General features: G+C 37.2%; 1 protein-coding gene across 13 annotated transcripts in view; it reads right to left on the bottom strand.

The window, feature by feature from the left end:
• The window catches only part of CDKAL1 (CDKAL1 threonylcarbamoyladenosine tRNA methylthiotransferase), a 434,025-nt gene that overhangs the window by 51,987 nt on the left and 361,247 nt on the right, over window positions 1–20,791 (bottom strand). The window contains exon 16 of one of the 13 annotated variants that reach the window (XM_075142832.1): window positions 16,944–16,995. The exons of the other annotated variants lie outside the window; for them this stretch is intronic. Within the exon in view, the coding sequence (XP_074998933.1) occupies window positions 16,987–16,995 (9 nt within the window). The 3' untranslated portion in view covers window positions 16,944–16,986. Of the gene's footprint in view, window positions 1–16,943; window positions 16,996–20,791 lie in introns of those variants that run through there. 13 annotated transcript variants of the gene reach the window in all.

Below are 20,791 nucleotides of genomic sequence, written 5' to 3'. Positions count from 1 at the left end.
GGATTGTCGTATTTTAAAGGAAAACCTTTTTTTCTTTCTCTCTTCAGTGCCATCAACTTCAACCATGTTGCTCAGTACCTGAAGCCTGTCTACCATTCTTTCTGCTTGTATTAGCAGTCTGCTTGTCCTGTTTTCTTTTTTTTTTTTTTTAATCAAAGTAACTTTTCTTTCTCACACTTAAGGAACACTAGATATAATTGTTTTCATCCCCATTTGAGTTTGTGTAATAATGAAGTGAATTTTGCAGAAAATACCAGTTTGTTATCTAATCTCTACGGTGTCTGGCACCACTTAAGTACAAGTGATCAGAAAAAGGCCTCGGAATTCTGTCTAAAAGAAAATTGGCCAAGACTATTTTACATAGCATTGATTTTTATCACCCTTAACTTGACTTCAAGAGTTTATGTTAAAAGAATCAAATACACTTAGCACATTTCTCAGAAGTTTGTTTAGGTAAGACCTCTCTTGCTTAGCTTCACAATTTATGTGGAGTGGAAAAAAACCTATGCTATTATGTAAAAATAATAAGCAATATCTTTTTCAGCTTAAACATAGGAGGAAGTTGGCAAGTATAAAGCAGCAATGAGGTGGAAAGTCAGTGGCATGTGCTCATCTTTAATGGCCGATCCTTTAATATCAATGCTTCTCTCTTAACCATATCTTTCAAAGAAATAATCATAAATGAGGCTTGTTCTTGCATTACACATACAGTTTTTGAGGCAGTACTGGTTCATATTCCCTGATGTGCTATGAATATACTGTTGGATGACAGGAGCTTTATAAGATGTCAATCAACCAAACTGTTCCAACTTTTAGATCATGTATTCATTCAGCTGCTTAGATTATAAGAGAAGTACCAGAAGAAATACGTTTTCTGGCATTTCTAATGCTAATTTGCTCATCTGCAGCTGCAAAAGTCAACTTTCTGGATTTTGGGGATAAAGGGAAGATCCAGTCTAGTATTGTTTTCCTCTCTGACATTAGCCAGCACTCAGACAATGAAAGGTTCAAGTCCTCTAGCAGCTAGAATTTCACTTTGGATTCACTGAAACAATATTAGAAGAATTTGCAAGAGTCACCCTCAACACAAAATATTCTGTTCCAGCTGACAACCTAGCTGTATCCCCAAGATATATATCTGTATCTTTAGGGAGTAGCTAACAGTAATCTTTAGTTGGCAAAAGACTGTAGCCACTCTTTGAGAGTTATTTAAGCCACAATTGGCTATGTTTACTCTTGCCAATTCTGCATTCACAAACTGTCCTCTAGCCCAGATTACAAATAAACAAAGGAACATTTTGGAACTTCTGCCTGCTTGCAATTCAGATGTCTAAAAAGGCCTTAGCACTAGCAAGTATCAGTACTATGTTGCCATTTTTCTCATTTTACGGATGGAAAAGCTAAGACATAGGCTGAGAACAAATACCTGAGATGATTGAAGAAAGCCAGCCCAGATAGAGCCTCCCAAGCTTTTGACTCCGCAGGTATGTTAAGCACAGGCAATCTCTGCATCCAAGGACATTTGCTCTGTGGTGAATGTACCTAACAGAATCATACAGTAGTTTGCCATCCTGAAATACTGAACTATTTCTGAGTCTCACTACCCAAAACCTGTGTCCCAACAAGCCTTCTGAAGGTAAACAAAATTCTTTCCTATCTTTTAATATCAGTCCTTTTAGTTTATTTAATCTCAAACTACAATGACTAAAAACATTTTTAGAATATCTGATATGCAGCTGAAATTGTACTAAAAAATACATTTACTCTGAAGGCACTGGAAAAACCCCCACTTTGAAGTAGAAAAAGGGACATGGTAACAAAAAAAAAATTACTTAGAAGTGCTTGATTTCTCTACATTATGTTTCTTAATGATCAAGCCTACATATAACTTCAGGGAGACTATCGGAATGCAAAGATCATTTAGCTGTAACAACAAGCCCAACATAAATCTTCCTCTATTTCTTGATCCATACCCACACATTTCAGTTCAGTTTGTGTCTAAACAAGACATGTCCCTGTCAGTTTATGTTCACAGGTCACCCTCATCTTTAACCTTAAAAATCTAACCAGAGCTGATAACCTCTCTTCCAAGTCAACATGTATTTTGTGGATTGATCTAATCCCTCTGCCTTTAATAGAACCCAGCAGCAGCTGGTTTCAAACTACTTGAAACCTTGGAGATCAAAGTTTGATGAACCCCTGTCATTCTCCGAAAGAATTAAGGTCTGTGAAGAAGGTGCCTCCTCAGGCTCAGATTTCAGAAATATAGCAACTGAAATGAACAGAATTTGTCTATTAGAAAACCATGCCGAGTTTTCTAGAGTAGGTATTTTCAATTAAAATAAATAGGTACTTTCAATGAAGATGTACAGTCATCCTCACAATTTAATTTGCTAGAGTCCGCAAGGCAAGTGGATTCTTCACAGATAATATTGATGGAAATTACTTACTACTAATAGTTTACAAACATAGCATGTGGCTGTGCAGAGTAATGTGATATCCTGGATTAGATTCAGATTTTATGTATATATGTGAATTGCTCTTTTCCCTTTCTAAATTATCAGTCAGTATGTGGAAAACTGACATACTGGTATAAACCACATACAATAATTCGAGGTTTCTCTTGTCAGCCAGATGCTATTTATCATGCTACCTTTCAGCAGTGCTCAATATACCACAGAGTTTTCTTAATAATCACTAGGTTGCCCTTCATCATTCAATAGAAAACACCTACTACCTCTTTTGATTGTAACCTAACTAACCAAAAAGCATGTCTGCCAGGACCTCAAACAGTCTGATAAAATGAAGAGTGAAGCAACCCCTCATCAAAAGTGCTTAAAGAAAAAAAAAAATCATAAATTAATCTGTGCAAACAATTCCTGTCTTTCTTATTGGAAGCTTTGTAGGCAGGGCAGACATTTGCATTTATGTGTTCAACTAGCAAAAAACGTGTTTCATATTTGCTTTTGCTTTTAAATGAAAAGATTCTTTCCTTTTTTTAACCCTAAAGTTAAGACTTTTTCTCCCTCTAAATGCACCTTTCGCTATATAATGACAACAAATGCAGTCCTTGGAGATTTATTGAAGTCCAGAAAATTCTTATAGGTGAAATATTACATGATCTAACTCAGGTAATGTCAGGTTTGCATTTTTAAATGCCAGATTTATACATAACCATTTTTACCAATGTAAAATCTTTTTGTTTTCAGCTACCTTCTTCTCTGAGTTAAGACCTGTATGTATATGTGTGCACAACTGATCAGCCGCAATTTGAATTTGCTCTGCATTATATATATGTACAAACACACACACAGAGGCATGCTTTAAATCCCACCCCGAATGTGTAATTCTTCATCATCTCCATTTATTCATGATATGGTCCCGAAAGACCAATGTCTCTTCAAGGTAATTCACATACCATATGCAACCTCCAGTGAGCAAAAAAACCACCCTAAGAAAACAAACAAAAAAGCCACAAAAAGCACATTACCCTTTAAGGATCACCTTGTAGTAGAAAGCCGCAAAAGAGGAAAACAGGTGCATCAGGTTTTTGTGTGCTGAACGTTACCCAGGGCCCCACTCCCCCTCCTGCACGCTCTGCAGATTCAGTCACCTTAACACAAGAACGGATTTGATACATTAGACTGAGTAGCATGTGTGAAATACCAGCTCCCTCTTCCAACACAGTGGATTTTTATAAAACACCTGCACACACATGTTAGGGGACTTCTCCCCCCGAATATTTCTTCAATTTAAACACAACTAATGAGTTAGATGTGGCAAATTGAACATTTGCAAGAACACACATCGTTCATAAACACAGAGCCTGATGCGTTGGCTGCTCCGTTCACACACCAGGCAACGATCGGTGACAAAGTGGACTTTAGGTGGAATTTTTACTCCTTATGTGAATTCTTTCAGTTAAAGGAGGAGAGCATATGCTATGGGACACCTAATCTTCTGGTGTTCTTTACGTGATACGTGATGAATTACATTGTTTATTTTTGCTTGGTTTATATGCTGGAAAGTATTTTTTGTGTTGCTAGTGTGCTATGTTTTAACTGAATTTTGGAATTGGCTTCCTTGCTAAGGATCCTTAATAGATAAAAAAAGCAAATCTTACCATATAAACCTTGGCAGGAAACGATTTCTAGCTCAGCATTCTCTACTCAGAGAGACGCAAACAATGAAATCCTTATTCAGAATATAAAATATTTCTGAATATCAAAAGCTAACATGCTAATCACTTGCACTTTTTTGTCCAGTGTTATTTGATACCACCCGAATTTTCATACTATAGGAAGGCAAATTTTAATTTTAATGAATCTAGAAAGAAAAAAGAATTATTAGTACATGCCAAATTTACTTTGCTACTTTTTAGAGTGCCAAATCACGTTTAACTATGAAATGTAATCCTCCTCTGTGTTCTCACATCCAATTATTTAATTTTATGGAGCCCCAGAATTAATAAACAAAACATTACATTTGTTGAATTATCTTCCATAATGCATTTCCCATACTGGTGATGCCTAAGAAGTTGTACAAATGGCAAACAGAGAAAGAAGCGTATCTTTGTCATCTCTGAAACTGCTATACTAGTGGAATAACCTCTCAGAATTTCATAAGAGAACCTCTAATGTTAAACTCTGAGCTCATATCTCCAACGTGAAGTTGTGCAGCAAATCAGGATCCATAATGAAACAGAAACTTTTTTTTTTGTGCTGGGCACATAAGCTCAGTATCTTCGCAAATCAGGCCCTACAGTCATACTGTATACTGTCAGACAAATTTAAGGCAATTCTTTAGATTCTAGTTTCCAAATACAATTTTACTTTACTATTCTAAGTAGATAACTACAATACAGTAGGGTGCGTTACAGATATCACTCTTAGGAAGAGTCCCTTTAACATCCTTGGTAAGAACTACATGACACACTTCTAAATCAATCTACGCTGAAGAATAAACTCATCATTGTCAATTCTTAGTTACTTTTATGCAAAGGAATTGTCTGAAACACTTGCTAAGAAGCACAGGTTCCATTCAAATTCTGTTTATACTCATCCACATACAACGTGGTCATATTAATCTGAGTAGTATACGGAAACTTCAAATTCAGCCATGCTGTCCCTATTTGCATAACCAAGAACAATTTGGTAAATCCCTTAAGCCACAGATTATTGAAGTCTAGAGAAGATAAACAAGTCACTGGTTAAGTGCCTTTCCGAGACTCAACATATTACAGTATTTCACAAGCAAAAAACACAGACAAGTTGTTGGGCAGGGATGCAGTGCCTAACACTGTAGGCACAAGCAGTGCTTTGAAGTGCCAACATTCAGGATGTAAGCTCCCTATATGGCCAGTGGAGGGAGGCTGAGTCAGAGTCTGAATGAGTCAGAACGTCTGAAGTAGATGATTTAGTGACAAACGTATGATATTAGAAGATGCTTGGAGGCATTTGTGTCTTTATATTTCAGGACACTTTTATAGCAGAAGACCTATACACAGAGAGCGCTATACTGCTAAAACTGGACATGTGCATATAAATAAATTCTGTACAAATGCAAATTAAAGTATTTTTTTTAAATGCATATACCCATAGTATTTTTCACTAGGTTAAAGCTACAGCAACAGAGAAACTGCAACACTGTGGATTCCCACTGCTGGGTCTCAGCTTGAAGTAGGAGACTGGATGACTGAACAGACATTCCAATTAATATCACTAAAAAAAATGAAAAAGGTAGAATAGGGCAATACAATAAAACTGAACGCTTTAGAACTGAGAATCCCGTGACAGGACTTTTTTCCCCCTAAAGGTTCTCTGTAGCTTTGTTAACACGTGCAAAAAAGTTTAGGTCATCTAGGGGAAACCACTATGTAAACCTGTAAGTGGAGAGAGGGGAAGTAATATCGGTACACGCCTAGCAAAGCCATAAAGCTTCATGCCATCACACCTTGGAACATTTTAGTAAAAGAGAAAAGGTGGGCACGAACAGCCCATCACACGGGAAGTCAGAAGGTTTAGGAAACCCACCAAAATGGCTGAGTGACTGAGAAGGGTGAAATCTGACCCCTAACAGAAGGCACCACTGCAATGCAGCAGCAGAAGTTACCAATGCCGGCAGTTGTCTGGCTTGCTGCCTTAATCACGACTGTTTGACGGTTTCCCCCTGTGTAATGCAGAGGTAGCATATCAGATCCCTGCAGATGCTGGAAGCTGAAGGCAACAGAAAGAAAAGCTTTGACATTCTGTCATGGAGATGACAGGACAAAATGGCCTGCAATAAACAACAGTTTGAGCAGGATAATTTGATGCATTGAGTTCTTAAGCTTTTCCAGATGCTGAACTCAGCTTGGGACGCGAGATAAGGGGACAGCAATTACTTCATTGAATAGAGTGTGGTTGTGTGAAACGAAGAAAAAGGAACCTCTGTGTGAATGCAGAAGAAATAATCCACCTGCTTTTTTTTTTTTTTTTCCTTCTTCAAAAAAAAACTTTTCCCAGTCATCAGCTTTTAAGAGGATTCATGTGCAGGTCATATGCTCCACAGACTGAAACAATCAATGTTTCTAATCAATTTTTAATCGTTTTATGTTACATTGTTGCACTGCCACTGCAAACCAAAACAAAAACTTCAAACCAAATAAAAAACAGCAAACCTACATGAAAACATCATCTCCTTCTTCTGCCTTCCAGTAATCAGATTTACAAAAGCAGCTTTTTAACTTTTGTATACATTTTAAAATTTGCGTAAAGCCCCAGCTGCATACATCATTGTGTAAGTTTAGCATCTCTACACTCACAAATATATGAGTGGGGTTAGGTTGCTCTGGAAATTGGCCCCTTTTATTGGCACTTAGGCAGATTCACAAGACAACCGCACTGCTGGATTACCTTCCGTAAATAACAACATGTTAACCCATGCCTGTTGGGTCCAGTCCATCCTTTCTAAGTAGTTATTTAACGATATTCCACATGCAGGGAAGCTGTCCCTCTGCAATCCCAATGACAGAAAAATTGTGAGCCCCAGATTTACAGCACATTTAAAAACATAATGAGCATCACAGCTAATTTTAGAGGTGAAAAAATGATTTTTGTAAGTCTGACAGGATTGTCTATGCTCCTGCAAATAAATACTCAAGAGGCAAGGATCATCTTATTGAATACCTGGACTGGCCTTTGTATACAGCACTTGATATCTAAAATGTTTACTGATGTTTGAATTTTCTCTTGTGATATAGAATTTTAAAGATGGTTTCCTCCAGATTTAACATGCTAATTTTAATAATAATACTTATTTCATATTGTGAGTTTAATCTCAAAGGCTCTTCACATACCTTAAGAGAAAACGAAAAAAACGCAGCGCGAACTAATGTTACCACTCCCTAAAAATACAGCTATCCTCTAAAGAAGCATATCAAACATTTAACCCTATATTATCATACTGCATTAGAATTTCAGGACAAGAAACAAGACAGACGACATTCACTTTAATGAATTCAGGGAAATATAACTGAGATTAGTTGTTGCCTAAAGGGCCAAACTTGGAACACATCAAATCCTTGTAGGAAGTTTCACGGGACCAGGTGAATATGACAATTTAAAATTTCTCTTCCACATTACAACCGCCCAGCAGTGCAGTCACAAGACAGAGCTCTATCTGCAAAACATCATCATTAATACATTGGCTTTCATTAGAGATCATACCTGGTAAATAAATACTTGCCTACATCTAGAAAGTTGGAAATTGGTAAAATCAAAACACACGAGAATTCCATCTTGAATGGTGTCAAAATGGACAAACTCCTAGCTTTCTGACTGCTAAATATGTTGGCAATAAACATTAAAACTACTTGACAGCACAAGCACAATATAATAAATTCACTGGCAATATGTTTTCCAAAATGTATTAATAATGACTGATGCCCCACAACTAGTAGTCACAATTCTCTCCCAAAAAACTTGTTATCCATTCTTTGCCGAAGAAGCTTGCCAGAATTTTCAAATTTCAGCACTTGATTTAGGGTCAAAGCCAGTATCATAAGGGGAATAAAATATTTCAGAGCACTCTGAACAGAATAGTATTTGAAAATAAATTTTGCACTTCATTTGTCAGGAACATCTTGAGATGTTGTCAACACAAGAAGAATAATTTTCTAGAGATGTTTCTTTCATCATCTCAGTTCAAAATTTCCAGGGATGGAGAAATTACTCATAAGATGAATATTCTAGCTAAGGCTATGTACTGGCATACAAATTATTGAAGGACAAGAACAGGGCCTCCTTTCTATATGGGACATACACATTCCCATATCTCCCTCTCAGTAACTACTCGCAACTAAAAAGTTCTAGTGTCATTTTGCAAAATGGTCAACCATATTTAATGTCTCTTCTGTACTTTTTCTAAATAGTTGAAAATAAACAAAGTATAACCTTCACATATACTTCCAGCAGTATATATATATCTAAAAAACAGATTATGAGATAAGCAACATGGCTACATTACCCCCTCAGAGAACTAATATTCTACTTCAACGGTCCAATGCCAACTTCTATAGTGCGCATTTGAGAACATTTTAGAGGTTTCTTAAGTGGCAAATACTCTTAAAAAAAACCCAAAAGCTTCTTTAATGATTGTTTTAGACAAAAAGTAGCTGGACATAAACAAGTTCAAGGAAGTATCACTTCTATCACCTCACTCCTTAAAACACACAGCACTCACTTCACACAGCTTCCCCCAGAAATGCAACATTGATAGAGACTGCTTGGTTACCTAATATTGCTTAATTATACTAGGGAGACAAAATCAAATATTCAGAAGTTACCTAGTCCACACCATGAACAATACTTCGGGATTGAATCAAAACGACAGAGTGATTTAGGATTTTCTGCTGAACTTTCCCTTCCCTAAGTAAAAACAGCAGCAGAGGAAAATGGTGCTGAGTGTCAGTAAGATTTTTATTTAGTAAGTATTAAAGACCTTATTTAGATATCACTGACGTTTAACAGATGACTAACAACCATCTCTGTTTTCTGCCTACTCAGCAGACAAAAGTTTTCTCCTTCCTGAATCACTGATCCCCTGCCAAAATGCCATTGTGACTCACTTCTATTTCTGTAAGAAAATAATACCATTTATGCACTTATTTTGTAAGAACTCATTCAGGACTAGTTCTTTTCATTATCTTTCAATTTATAAAATACTACTCCATATACCTATGCAAATAAAATCTGAAAAAGCAGGCTTTGGAAACCTATAAGAGAGTATTCTTGCTCAGAGGCAATGAGCTAAGGCATTTCCGTAAGGTTTGGTCATCAGTTCCCTGTACCTCAGATCCCTGGTTTTAGAGCAGTGCTTTTCCACTACTTCTCAAGTACTTGTGAAAAACTTACGAATGCAGATTTGGCTGATGTTCTTCAGAAATAGGTAGGAGACCACATGCTGAACAAGGGTGATAAAAAAGTAATAGACCAATTCCTCATTCAGTGAGTACTGTGCATCCTATGCCGTACATATGATAGCATGTGATCACGTAATCAAAAGACAGCATCATAATTCAAAAGTACAAGGGAGTAGAATTAAAGGTTGTCAGGCAACCATGAATTTGGTCTTGCTGATTCAGGGAATCAGACTTTGTACAACGTACAGAACCCAGCAGAGGAGATGAACTTGCTGCATCAGTGAGCACCCGAGTCAGGCATGTGCTCTCAGGGCTCTTTTTACACATCTCCCATAAAACGGAGACTCACTAAACCCTGAAGGCTACCCATTCAAGTGGAAGCTTGGTGAAACAGTGGGAAGTTGGAAAAGCTGGCCAGTCAAGCTTGCCTGAAGAAGAGGAAGTCTGGGGTATTGGACTACACTTAAAAGCAGAAAAAAGCCTACGTGCTACAGCTGGATCCTATACCTCAAGGGGCCCGAGAGACTTAGTAAGAATGCATGAGAACTAAAAGAAAGAAATGAAGCTTAGGCAAGGGAGAGGAAGAGTGGGTCGTACTTTCTTGGCAAAGGTGTCTAATCTAAGCACAGGAACAAATAAAACAAAAGCAACTGGTTAAAATCGGATGAGATAAGGACATACTTCATGAGAGGCAGAACAATGAATATGCAGGAGAAGAAACTCTGAGTACAATACTGTGATTCTTCACCCAAGTGTGGCAAAGAAAATGAAGCTGTGAAATGCAGGCAGCCATTTATTACTTTGTCTAGGCTTGTACGCTACTTACATAAAGAGTCTGGCATTTGGAACCTTTACAATGTCCATGTGCTTGTTAGATTAAAATATTGTCCGGCCCTGAAGAAACAAATTTTAATAAGAAGCAGCCACAAAGTTGTGCAACCTAAGTATTTCTGAGCAACTAATTTAAGGCATGACAAAGAATTGGTGATACAGTTTTAGTAAGAAATGTGTGTTTGTGTTTATATATGATGTTTATATAGATGTACTGAGGAAGAGAAAGGGCATGTTTCTCTTGGCCAAATTCATTGTACATATGAGAAGTTCCTTGTATTTGGTATTTTTCCTACAAGCTCTCTTGGTACCATTCCCAGGCCTCCATTTTAGGATATTATTTCTGTTATTCCCTTTTACCAGAGATCACATGTAATCTACTTTTACCTTCACATGCTGATATCTTTTCATCCATTCTCTGCCAAAAGCTCTGCCATTCCAAGAGCTTTTTGTACACCCCCATCCAAATAATTCTGTTTTCTTCTTTCTCCCAAAGTCATTCTTTTGTTTCTTCTCTTCCAGGGAACTACAGTTACAAAAATACTGAAATAATAACTGAACAGAACTGAGCTGTGGGAGTTAGTCTACTAGAAGATGTAAACAATCTGGGTGAAAGTGGACCAAATGACACATCGGGGAAAAAGACAAGCTTTCCAAGCACTCATCTTCAAGTCATGAAGGTGTTAATAGCTGCTATCAATCAGGTCTTTCCTCTACAGACAACTACAGAAGTGAGATGTTTATCTGCTAATTAGGTATCAGTGCTTCAATATGTTCTACCTTTTCCCTTCCAATTTTGATTGAAATAATAGGGTTCTGTTCTCCAAAGCCTAAGAAATCCCTCGACATGTTCAGATACCACATTCAAAATTTGTTTCTGATATACAAGGGTCTGAACAGAGAAATGTCATCACATCACACATACAGGTTAAAATGCTTGGCCAATTATGACCCCTATCAATACTACACACATGCTGGCATGACCCTTACTTTAACCACTTCTCTTTCACTAGATTTGTAACTACTGTTATTGTAATTACTTGTTGCTCGCCTTTGATTAACCTGCCAGCTTTACCGAAATAATTTTTCCTAGGATCAGGATGTTTTTTTCACATCCAGTGAGACATTAGCTATGCTGGCACCTGAAGTGTCTCACAATAGACTTAGATGAGAATGGAAGATATATCTTGCTAAGAGGTTTACACTGCTCTTTGATCTCTCTGAATAAATCTGGAATGGCTGTAACTCCATGATAAAAACAGCTTGTGAGCAATTAAAATTTCATTCTAATTTATTTCATTTTCACTCAGAGGGAGTATTCACCCAATTTTGTACTATAAGCACCTCGTACAGCTGTATGATAAGGGGGAGAGTTAACCATAGCAAAGCAAACAAAAATACCCTCCCACAGTTGCCTGCTAGACCTAAATCTACTGTCAGCCACCATAACACAAACAATTTTTGTCTGCTTATCCTGCTTGCTGCATCTGGTATCCTTTGCCAGAATATTGTATTCAACAGTGCTGCAGAGGAGAGGACCAATCTGCTAGGGAATAAAGCTTTGAGAAAATTGGGTGATACATTAGCTGGTGAATGGATGGAAGTGAGTATAATGTGAACTATCTAATTACAAGCTCAGACTGATTTATCATGCAAGTTTCACCCTTGTCATTCTCCTTGTTGCTGGCAAACTTCTGCACTACTGCAACTGCCAAGGGAAGCTTTAGCAGTCCTTGTCCCACCAACCCATATACTTTTTGGAAAGGAAAAAGGTTTCATATGAGCCTGGCCACAACAGTTTTTGGGGCCTCCTTACTACTACTGTAAATTTTGTAGGGAGGGAGCACTACCCAATGACTTCAATGTTTGCCTTGATGGACAAGGAAGATTGAAAAAACTTTCTTCACAACATGTCTTTCTCCATAAGTTACAAACAAATAAGATTTCACTTCCATGGAATACTGTATTTTTAGTTGATTTTTTGTTAATAGATTTCTGGTTTTTTGTGGGTTTTGATTTGGTTTTTTTTATAATTAAAAGTACAGAAAACATTACTTTTTGTTATGTACAAGGCTGTGCTTTTTATTTTTTATTTTTATTACGTATAATCAACTGTATTGTGCTAAAACGTCTGCTTGTGCATACTTTCACCAAAAATGTCATCACAGTTTCGAAAACACTGGAAGAGATTTGTATACTATCTGTGTTAGTACGGACATCATATTTATCCTACTACCATGTTATAGAATCATAGAATAGCTTGGGTTGGAAGGGACCTTTAAAGGTCATCTAGTCCAATCCCCCTGCAGTGAGCAGGGACATCTCCAGCTAGATCAGGTTGCTCAGAGCCCCCTCCAACCTCACCTCGAATGCTTCCAGGGATGGGGCATCTACCACCTCTCTGGGCAACCTGTGCCAGTGTTTCACCACCCTCATTGTAAAAAATTTCTTCCTTCTATCTAGTCTAAATCTACCCTCTTTTAGATTAAAACCATTTCCCCTTGTCCTGTCGTAACAGGCCCTGCTAAAAAGTCGGTCCCCATCTTTCTCATAAGCCCCCTTTAAGTACTGACAGGCCGCAATAAAACCTCCCTGGAGCCTTCTCTTCTTCAGGCTGAATAATCCCAACTCTCAGCCTTTCTTCATAGGAGAGGTGTTCCACCCCCCGATCATTTTTGTGGCCCTCCTCTGGACCTGCTCCAACAGGTCCATGTCTTTCTTGTGCGGAGGGCTCCAGAGCTGGACGCAGGACTCCAGGTGGAGTCTCACCAGAGCAGAGTAGAGGGGCAGAATCACCTCCCTCGACCTGCTGGCCACGCTGCTTTTGATGCAGCCCAGGATGCGGTTGGCCTTCTGGCCTGCGAGCGCACATTGCTGGCTCATGTCCAGCTTTTCATCCACCAGTACCCCCAAGTCCTTCTCGGCAGGGCTGCTCTCAATCCCTTCATCCCCCGCCTGTACTGATACTGGGGGTTGCCCTGGCCCAGGTGCAGGACACCGCACTTGGCCTTGTTGAACCTCATGATTCAACTGATTAGTCACCGATTAGTCTTGCTGCAATTGAAATGATAGTATTTATTTTAAGTTTAGTTCTTACTAGTCAGTAGATATTTGCTGCTGATAAAGCACTGCAATTTGTACCAATGTTATAGTAATTTCTAATTTTAAAAAAAAAAAGCACTTGGTGTCTCAAACACTATGTTTCTTCTACAAGCATAGCTTTTCTTGCCCAAACTCCTTAATGCTATGTCAATGTAGTTGTGCATTTTCCCCCATTCACAGTAAGATAAATCACCATGAACTGCTTATTATGATTTCGCTGCTTATGCGTTTAATTTAATTTATATCACCATTTACCTCCTTGCTGAAATCACACAAGTCTTTCAAAGTTGTAGCCACCTAATTTTTCCCTAGCTGTTAGAAAACCACTCTGAAACCTGTACGGAGTGCTTCAGAGGTGCAGTTATAGAGCATCTACAATAAAGCACTGAGATACATCTTTGAACTGAGGCCTTTGGTTGGGATGTCCAAAGGTGCCAAGGCCTGCTCCTACCTGCTTTCACTCAACAGAGCCAATGGAGTTTTACCAACTGCAGCCAATCAAAGCCTTCATAGACAGCTTTAGGCTCTGGAGGGAAATTTCCTTATCAGATCATAGTACATTTATAGTGAGAAATCGTGTACTTTATGATCATTCCTAGTTTCACTTGACAGATTATGAAAACTGCTCAATGAGTGAATGGCGCCCAACTACGAAGCTGTCAGTTTGCTAGAGGAACCAAGACTGCAAACCTCTGATACCTGAGCCTTTGAGGTTTTCACACAGAAGGGTCCCTTACAGAACTAAGGAGGGGAATCGGAGTCGGGAATGACTGAAAGGCACATGGGTGCTTCAATTCTTAGACATGCAAAAATGAGAACTACTGTGCTGCCACGACAAATGAAGCTCGTAAGAGTGAAGCAACAAAAAAGGAGTATTTAAGCCTGCAAGTGAAAAAGAGCATGGTTCATAATTAGAAGCGCAACAGTCTGCCTCAAAATATTTACATTAAAACCTTGATCTGCCATTAAATTGTTGCTGAGGTTAAAAAACAAACAAAAAACCTTAGAAGTACTATCTCCCACTGTCGCTAGTAATAAAATAGCTCTAATTAGGAAATAACATAAATGGCCAGAATGGGCATTTAAGATTCTTAAAATTTTGTTGCAAGTTTTCCTGAATATTTCAGATGAACCCGTTACAAACCCTACCAAATCGCGTAGCTTGAAACAATGATCAAAGCTGCTCTATCAGATTTTATATTTAAAGGGTTTAAAGATAACAGCCATAATGTCTTATTAGACACAATGGCATAATTTCAAGGCTGTCCTATCAACTTCATCCTGACAGCTTTTCTATTTCCCACAGCTGCCTTGCTCACTTATTCCTCAGCACACAGAAATAAAAGTATAAATCCAAGTAATGAAAACAGTCAAGCTGCTCATAAAATGTCATATTACTCTAAGACTGCACATCACTTCCCAAATAGTTTCCTGTCAGTCACATGCTCATTCTTTAAGCGACAGAAGCACTGGCCTGAAACATGCTTGGAAAAAAAAAAATCCACTCCAAAGCAAACAAACAAAAAGCCACCAGCAGTAAAATTTACAATTTTTCCCCTTAATCCCATACTGTACAAGGCATTCAATATTACTTAAAAATAATTTTTAGAACAGCCATATACAAAATGCAGGGGAGAAAAGGTGCTAAGACATTACTGTGCTGATTGTGTCACTGACAAATCAATAACTGAGATGTGAGGATATGAAGATACATCTTTTTTTTTTTTAGGACTATGAAGGATGGAGAATGTGACACTTCTAACAAATGTCACTGCATTCCTTCAATAGAAATTTATGCTGTCAACTGCAGAGTTCTAAAGGGTTTTTTTTTTTAATCTTCAGGAAACCGGAGTTAACAAGTATGTAACTGCTGTGACTGATCTGTAAGCTTGTGATTAACATCCCAATTTAATATATATGGTATTCCTAAAAAGATTTAACTTCATCGTACTTACTCAAAACTTACAGCTTTACTGCTAAATATGGTCTTTAAGAGATTAACTTGTATCTCTCAAAATGACACAAATCTGGTGGCACAGAAAGGCACTCTGAAAACTTGCAAGATTTATGAACTACCCCTGAATGCACTAACTGGCCAGTATAACCCACTTCATTTTTTCATTAGAGAAACATACTCACTTTTAAGTAGGTTTGGGGAACCTGCTGGAAAGTAAGTAGCTCAGGAACCAAAAGTTACCTCTATGCATGCCTAACACACTCACAGTTTTACATCGATAGGCATTGTACAGATTTTGCCTTGTGGGTTTATTTTACAAGTTGAACACGCTAACAAATGTAAAAGCACCTCAAAGTGAGTACCAGTCTTCAGACTAACCTCACACAACTGAAATTCACTTTTGCAATTTACACAAGTGAAAGAAAAATAGAAAGACTAAAGAGAATCCAAATCATCGTTTGAGAACACTGAGAAGCTTCAGAGACGTAACTGGAACAATGGTCCCTGGTTTTGTCCAGCTTGTAAATCTGCAAAAATGTACCTGTGGTCACTGTTCTCTATTAAGTTCTGATGTTCATAAGGTATGTACACAGATCTATTACAGGAAAAATTACCATTGTTCTTCTTAACATCAAATCTTTCAAAATTGTTGCTTATGTGATTGACATCATGTATATTAGAAGAATATAGTCTCCTTAATATGGCAACAAAATCCATAATTCTGGAATGTCTTCTTTTGCAGACTTGATTTCTCACCATTAACGCTGCATTAATTAACATCTCTCACATTTACGCAATTAAAATGAACGCTGTTAAGTCAGCAGACTCTTTTGCAGGACAGTAGCCATGCTGGCCATTCTGGAAATTAATTGGCAAATACTCTAGACTCCACCTCAATGCTCTGACTTGACACTATTTCATTACTGAACAATAGGAAACGATCCATAAAAGCATGCTTATGGCTGAGGAAACAAAACATGTCATTGCCATTACAGCAAAACAACTTTAATGGCTAAAATCAGTGTACGGAAACTTGATAATTGTGATTTTAGTAGCAATAAGAAAATCAGGGCTGTAGATGTAGCCTAAACAGATGCTGCATTCCTGGAACCGACTGTTTTTTCAGACAGAGCTAGTGAACTCAACTTGATAGCGAAAGAAAACAGTCATCAATATGATTGCTTAGAAGAATCAAGAAACAGTCTTAAAAATGAAGAGCTGTTATAGAAAATGGATATAAGTATGCGGTATATTTTATTTATGTATTTTTTATTCATCAAATCCCAACACCAGCATCAACTGAAGGTTCAGCAACACCAAAACACGGACTCGGGAACATATTCACATGCTTAACTACTACTTAAATGCTTCATCTTCACTAGAGTTCAGAAAGGATGAACGAACATAAATACTTTTTAGGGCCTTAACATTCACATTACAGATGCTACAACTTTTCTACTTTCTTTTGAGTTCAATCTAGCATTTCCAAGCAGTGCCTATGAACTACCAATGACCTGCAAGGCATCTCTTGGTAGTCATGTGAACAGAAGTATTTAAGAGTCAAGTCTCCATGCATGTGGTACGGAGGAGATCCAAATATGAAAAAATACTTTTTCCTGAAAGTCTGACTGTTATCAAGAATCCTTACAGTGAGCTTTGTGTACTGTTACTGTCTTGCACAGATTTAAGATGAATCTTAAATATTCTGCAGGATTAAAAATAAAAGAACACACAAAGATTGTTCTGAGCAACACATATGACTAAAATTATCATTGTGAAATATAATTCAATGGTTTCACAGTTGTTGAGTTATCTAATGGCTACCAAATTCTTTTATTTATGAAGATGAAAAATGGGCTTTGGCAGATGACCTTGGGCTGTTTTCCTTCATTAATAAAACCTTATCACTTCTGCTCCAAAGAATAGAGCAATTCGTCATTCAAGCAAGAGTAAAATATACATAAATACATATTAAGAATGTAATAGGTGTATCAGATAATTTTCAAAATTATCTATATTTTAAAATAATTACTGTTACATGAAAGAGTCCTTTGACTAGCACTGTAAAAAAAACCCCAGAGTTAAAATTTACCATTGCAAACCACTTCTCAAGATGTTTCTTTTCTCTCTTCTCCCTTTTTTCTACAAACCTTACCATCTACTATAAAATCCACTGGGAAATGCTGGCAAATTATTTTTACTTTTGTTTCAATCTCATTTTCTATTTTAAAGTCACTACATTCACTGCTTTATCCAACATCAGTAAAGGTCTGGCAAGGTATCAGGGTAATTGCCAGTATTCCCTAGCTAACCTGATTGTAAACTGTGAACATGCTAATAACTTGGACAAAGCAAAAAACCCTCAAAAAAAAATCTTGTGGAAGTGTGAACCTCTTACTAAACAAAGAAACTCCACTGTCTCCACTGCAAGATATTTCAGACATCACAGGAAAAATCTCAGTTCTTCAGAGTAACAATAAGATTAGACTGAAACACATAGCTTCCCACTAAACTATGCAGAAAATAGAAATACTAAATAGTACAAGTAAATAAAATGAGAATATGCAAAAGCATAAAATGGTATCTATACAATGAAAACTGAAGTTTGCTAACAACATTCTATGAATGAATAAATCAGGATAGCAAAATATTAATACGCTTAATTGATCTTAATACTACCTGCCTGTTGGGAATCCATATTCCCTATGTCTGTCACAGAAATTAGATTAAATTCATAGAGCATCCTGAAGAATGCTTAGTTAGTATTACTAGTATATGGTATCTGTAATACTGATTACACATAGATGTGTAAATTCTCTATACATTGTACATGCTTTGCACATAGACTGTTTTTATTCTAGTCCATACATTTGCACAGTAGAAGATTTTCCTCACCAAAAGCAATTTTTGAACAGTCAGTTAGCCATAACACAACTTACTATATTATTTTCATTCCCTACCGCAATGAGTTATGAATGTAGACTCTACAGGCCACTGTCAACAGTGCTCTGCATTAGTGGCTCTGATCCTGCTTGATCCTAAGCTCTAGTAGATAGTTCGAACTGCTAAATATCTTGTAAATAGAGTGACAGAGCATGGATGCACTGCCAGTGGTTTCCCAATACATACAGCAATTTACAGAAGGTCAGAGGCTGGAGCTACGGCTTAATTTGGGACAGTATTTAAATAAGAAAGAGTAAGGTGATAGTTGGAAGAAAACCAGGTAGGGATAGGAATAAACCATTCCCACTGTATTCTCCCCTCAACCCACTGCAAATTAACCTAATTAGTTTAAGAATATTTTTTCCCTCAATTCAAACACCTCCCTAGATCAAAATAGAAAACATTTATTAACTGATGCTTCCAACTGTGACAGAAATTACAGTCATTTTTGTAGTACAGATGGTGTAAAAAATGCAATCTAAAAATATGATTAAAAGCTCAAAAGATGAGTAACCCAAGTTCATCTTAGAAATGGCTGTTTGGATGCTGCTAAACAAATGTATCTGGAGTTAATTAGCTTGCTTTTTATCTATTCCTCAATTAAGAACTTCTTACTCTCTCTTAATCAGGAAACAGCCATTAAATTTACCTGTCTAGATGACCTTATATGAGAAGAATAAATTAGTTGAACATTTTTTCTTAAAAATATGAGAACGATTTTATGAAAATAACGGTACTAGCAATGTCCTGGTCCCTGCAGACTTTGGATCATAGCAATCCAACTCCATATATGACATTTTAAATGCTTCCTGTAACTCTCATAAAATGACTATTTTGGAGCACTGTTTATTCACATACTTCCTGAGAGTATATTAATTCTTTTCACCCTTTATAAAAAATACGAAAACAAGTGCCAATTCCTAACAAGTGAGAGAGCACACTGGGGTGAAAAAAGTAGTATTTCAGTCATTAACACTAGATTGCAAAGAATTAGCATAATAGGAAAAAACCTCTGGAAGATGTGGTTAGAACATATTCCTACATACAAAACAAGTAATCATCCCCTCGGTGTAGTTCCTTTAAATCCTGCTGTGTCGGAATGTTTTGGGTTTTTTTCCATGAAAGTCTTCATGTGTCAGAGCAATCCCTTTAGGACTGTCCCCTTCAGGAAGTAATTTCAAATTCCAGTGCTGTACTTTCTCCATGTGAGAATATGGAAGTAATGAACTATGAAAGATACAAACCTGTACAGTGATGTTCACAGATACATACTGCTTTCTGATGTATTTTAGAAATATTTCTTCTTTCAAAGGATAGACAAATCACAACAGTAGATCTGCTGTGCCATCCTCATTCACCCCAGAATTAATTCACTTGATTAGCAGTTAAAATACTCTGCTTAAACTTTAGTATTAAATTGCAAAAATGGCCACCATTTTTAAATTAAAAAGAGAGATCATATTTTTTCAGATCTCAGAACTTTTTAAAAACACACTGTGTTGCTATGTTCTTGGTTTGCCAAAAATCCTGAAAATACATTGTCATAAGCATAGAATCATACTCCCACTTATGCTATGAGGATGGTGGTAATGGGGAAAAAAAAGCACTGACATCCTAAACAAAGTCCAAAGCGACTCTATCCAACTGGTGGATAAGCAGAAGCTTAGATGCAAAAGCCCACTTAGGGTGGCTCAAACAGGTTGAGACATACCAGACGGGAGATCCGAAAAAAACTATTTTGCACCTATTTTGTAAACAAAACACAGGCCTTCAGCTGTCCATTAGCCACATCTACCATTTTAAGATTTGATCAGAATGAAGCTTTGTCCATCATACAGCAGTAGAAAGGCTAGTTAACACTGGTTTAATACAGCAACAAAATTATCATTCAGGCACAAAGCTTAATAAAATGATACTTTGCACCCCGAAGAAATAGGTCTTTTAGGAGCATTGACACCAATCCTGATCATAAACCCAATTCAATACTGCTGTAAAATAAGATTATCTTTACGTGTCTCCTAGAAGAAACAAGGTATTAAATACAGATGAGAAATGAACTGCCCTTTTAAGATTGGGGTGAAACGATAAAGGAATGTGTCAAGATTTTTTGTCTAGATGCCTGACCTCAAGGCTAATTGAGAGCTCCTGCCGTCTGTACTGTCAGCCCCATATTATACAGACAACAAAAATAACAATGAAAAGACAACAATACTAAAAAGGCATGTTATACAGACTTACAAATTTCACCTATTAAACAACTGCCCCTGTTGATGTTGCAAATAAAAAAACCAAGAGCATTCTTCACCTCAGAAAAAATCATGGTATCATGCAGCTGCAAATGCAACTGTGCTAGGCATTAGAGTTATACTGCATTCACCAGAAGGTTAAGAAAGAACAGCTTCAGCAGTCCAGCACTGCTGACTATCAAAATAATTCCTGAAAGTACATGAGAAAAATGAGGTGAGATTTGACTCTCATTAAAATCACTTTCTTTTTCCGAACCTAACTGCAGTGTCAGAAGACTGACTTTGACCGCTCCAGTACCACCTCTCTTACCA

The sequence above is a fragment of the Calonectris borealis genome, chromosome 2 (genome assembly GCF_964195595.1).
Source record: "Calonectris borealis chromosome 2, bCalBor7.hap1.2, whole genome shotgun sequence".
NCBI lineage: Eukaryota > Metazoa > Chordata > Aves > Procellariiformes > Procellariidae > Calonectris > Calonectris borealis.
The sequence above is the reverse complement of the archived record's forward strand: the minus strand, read 5'-3'. Positions and strand labels throughout refer to the sequence as shown.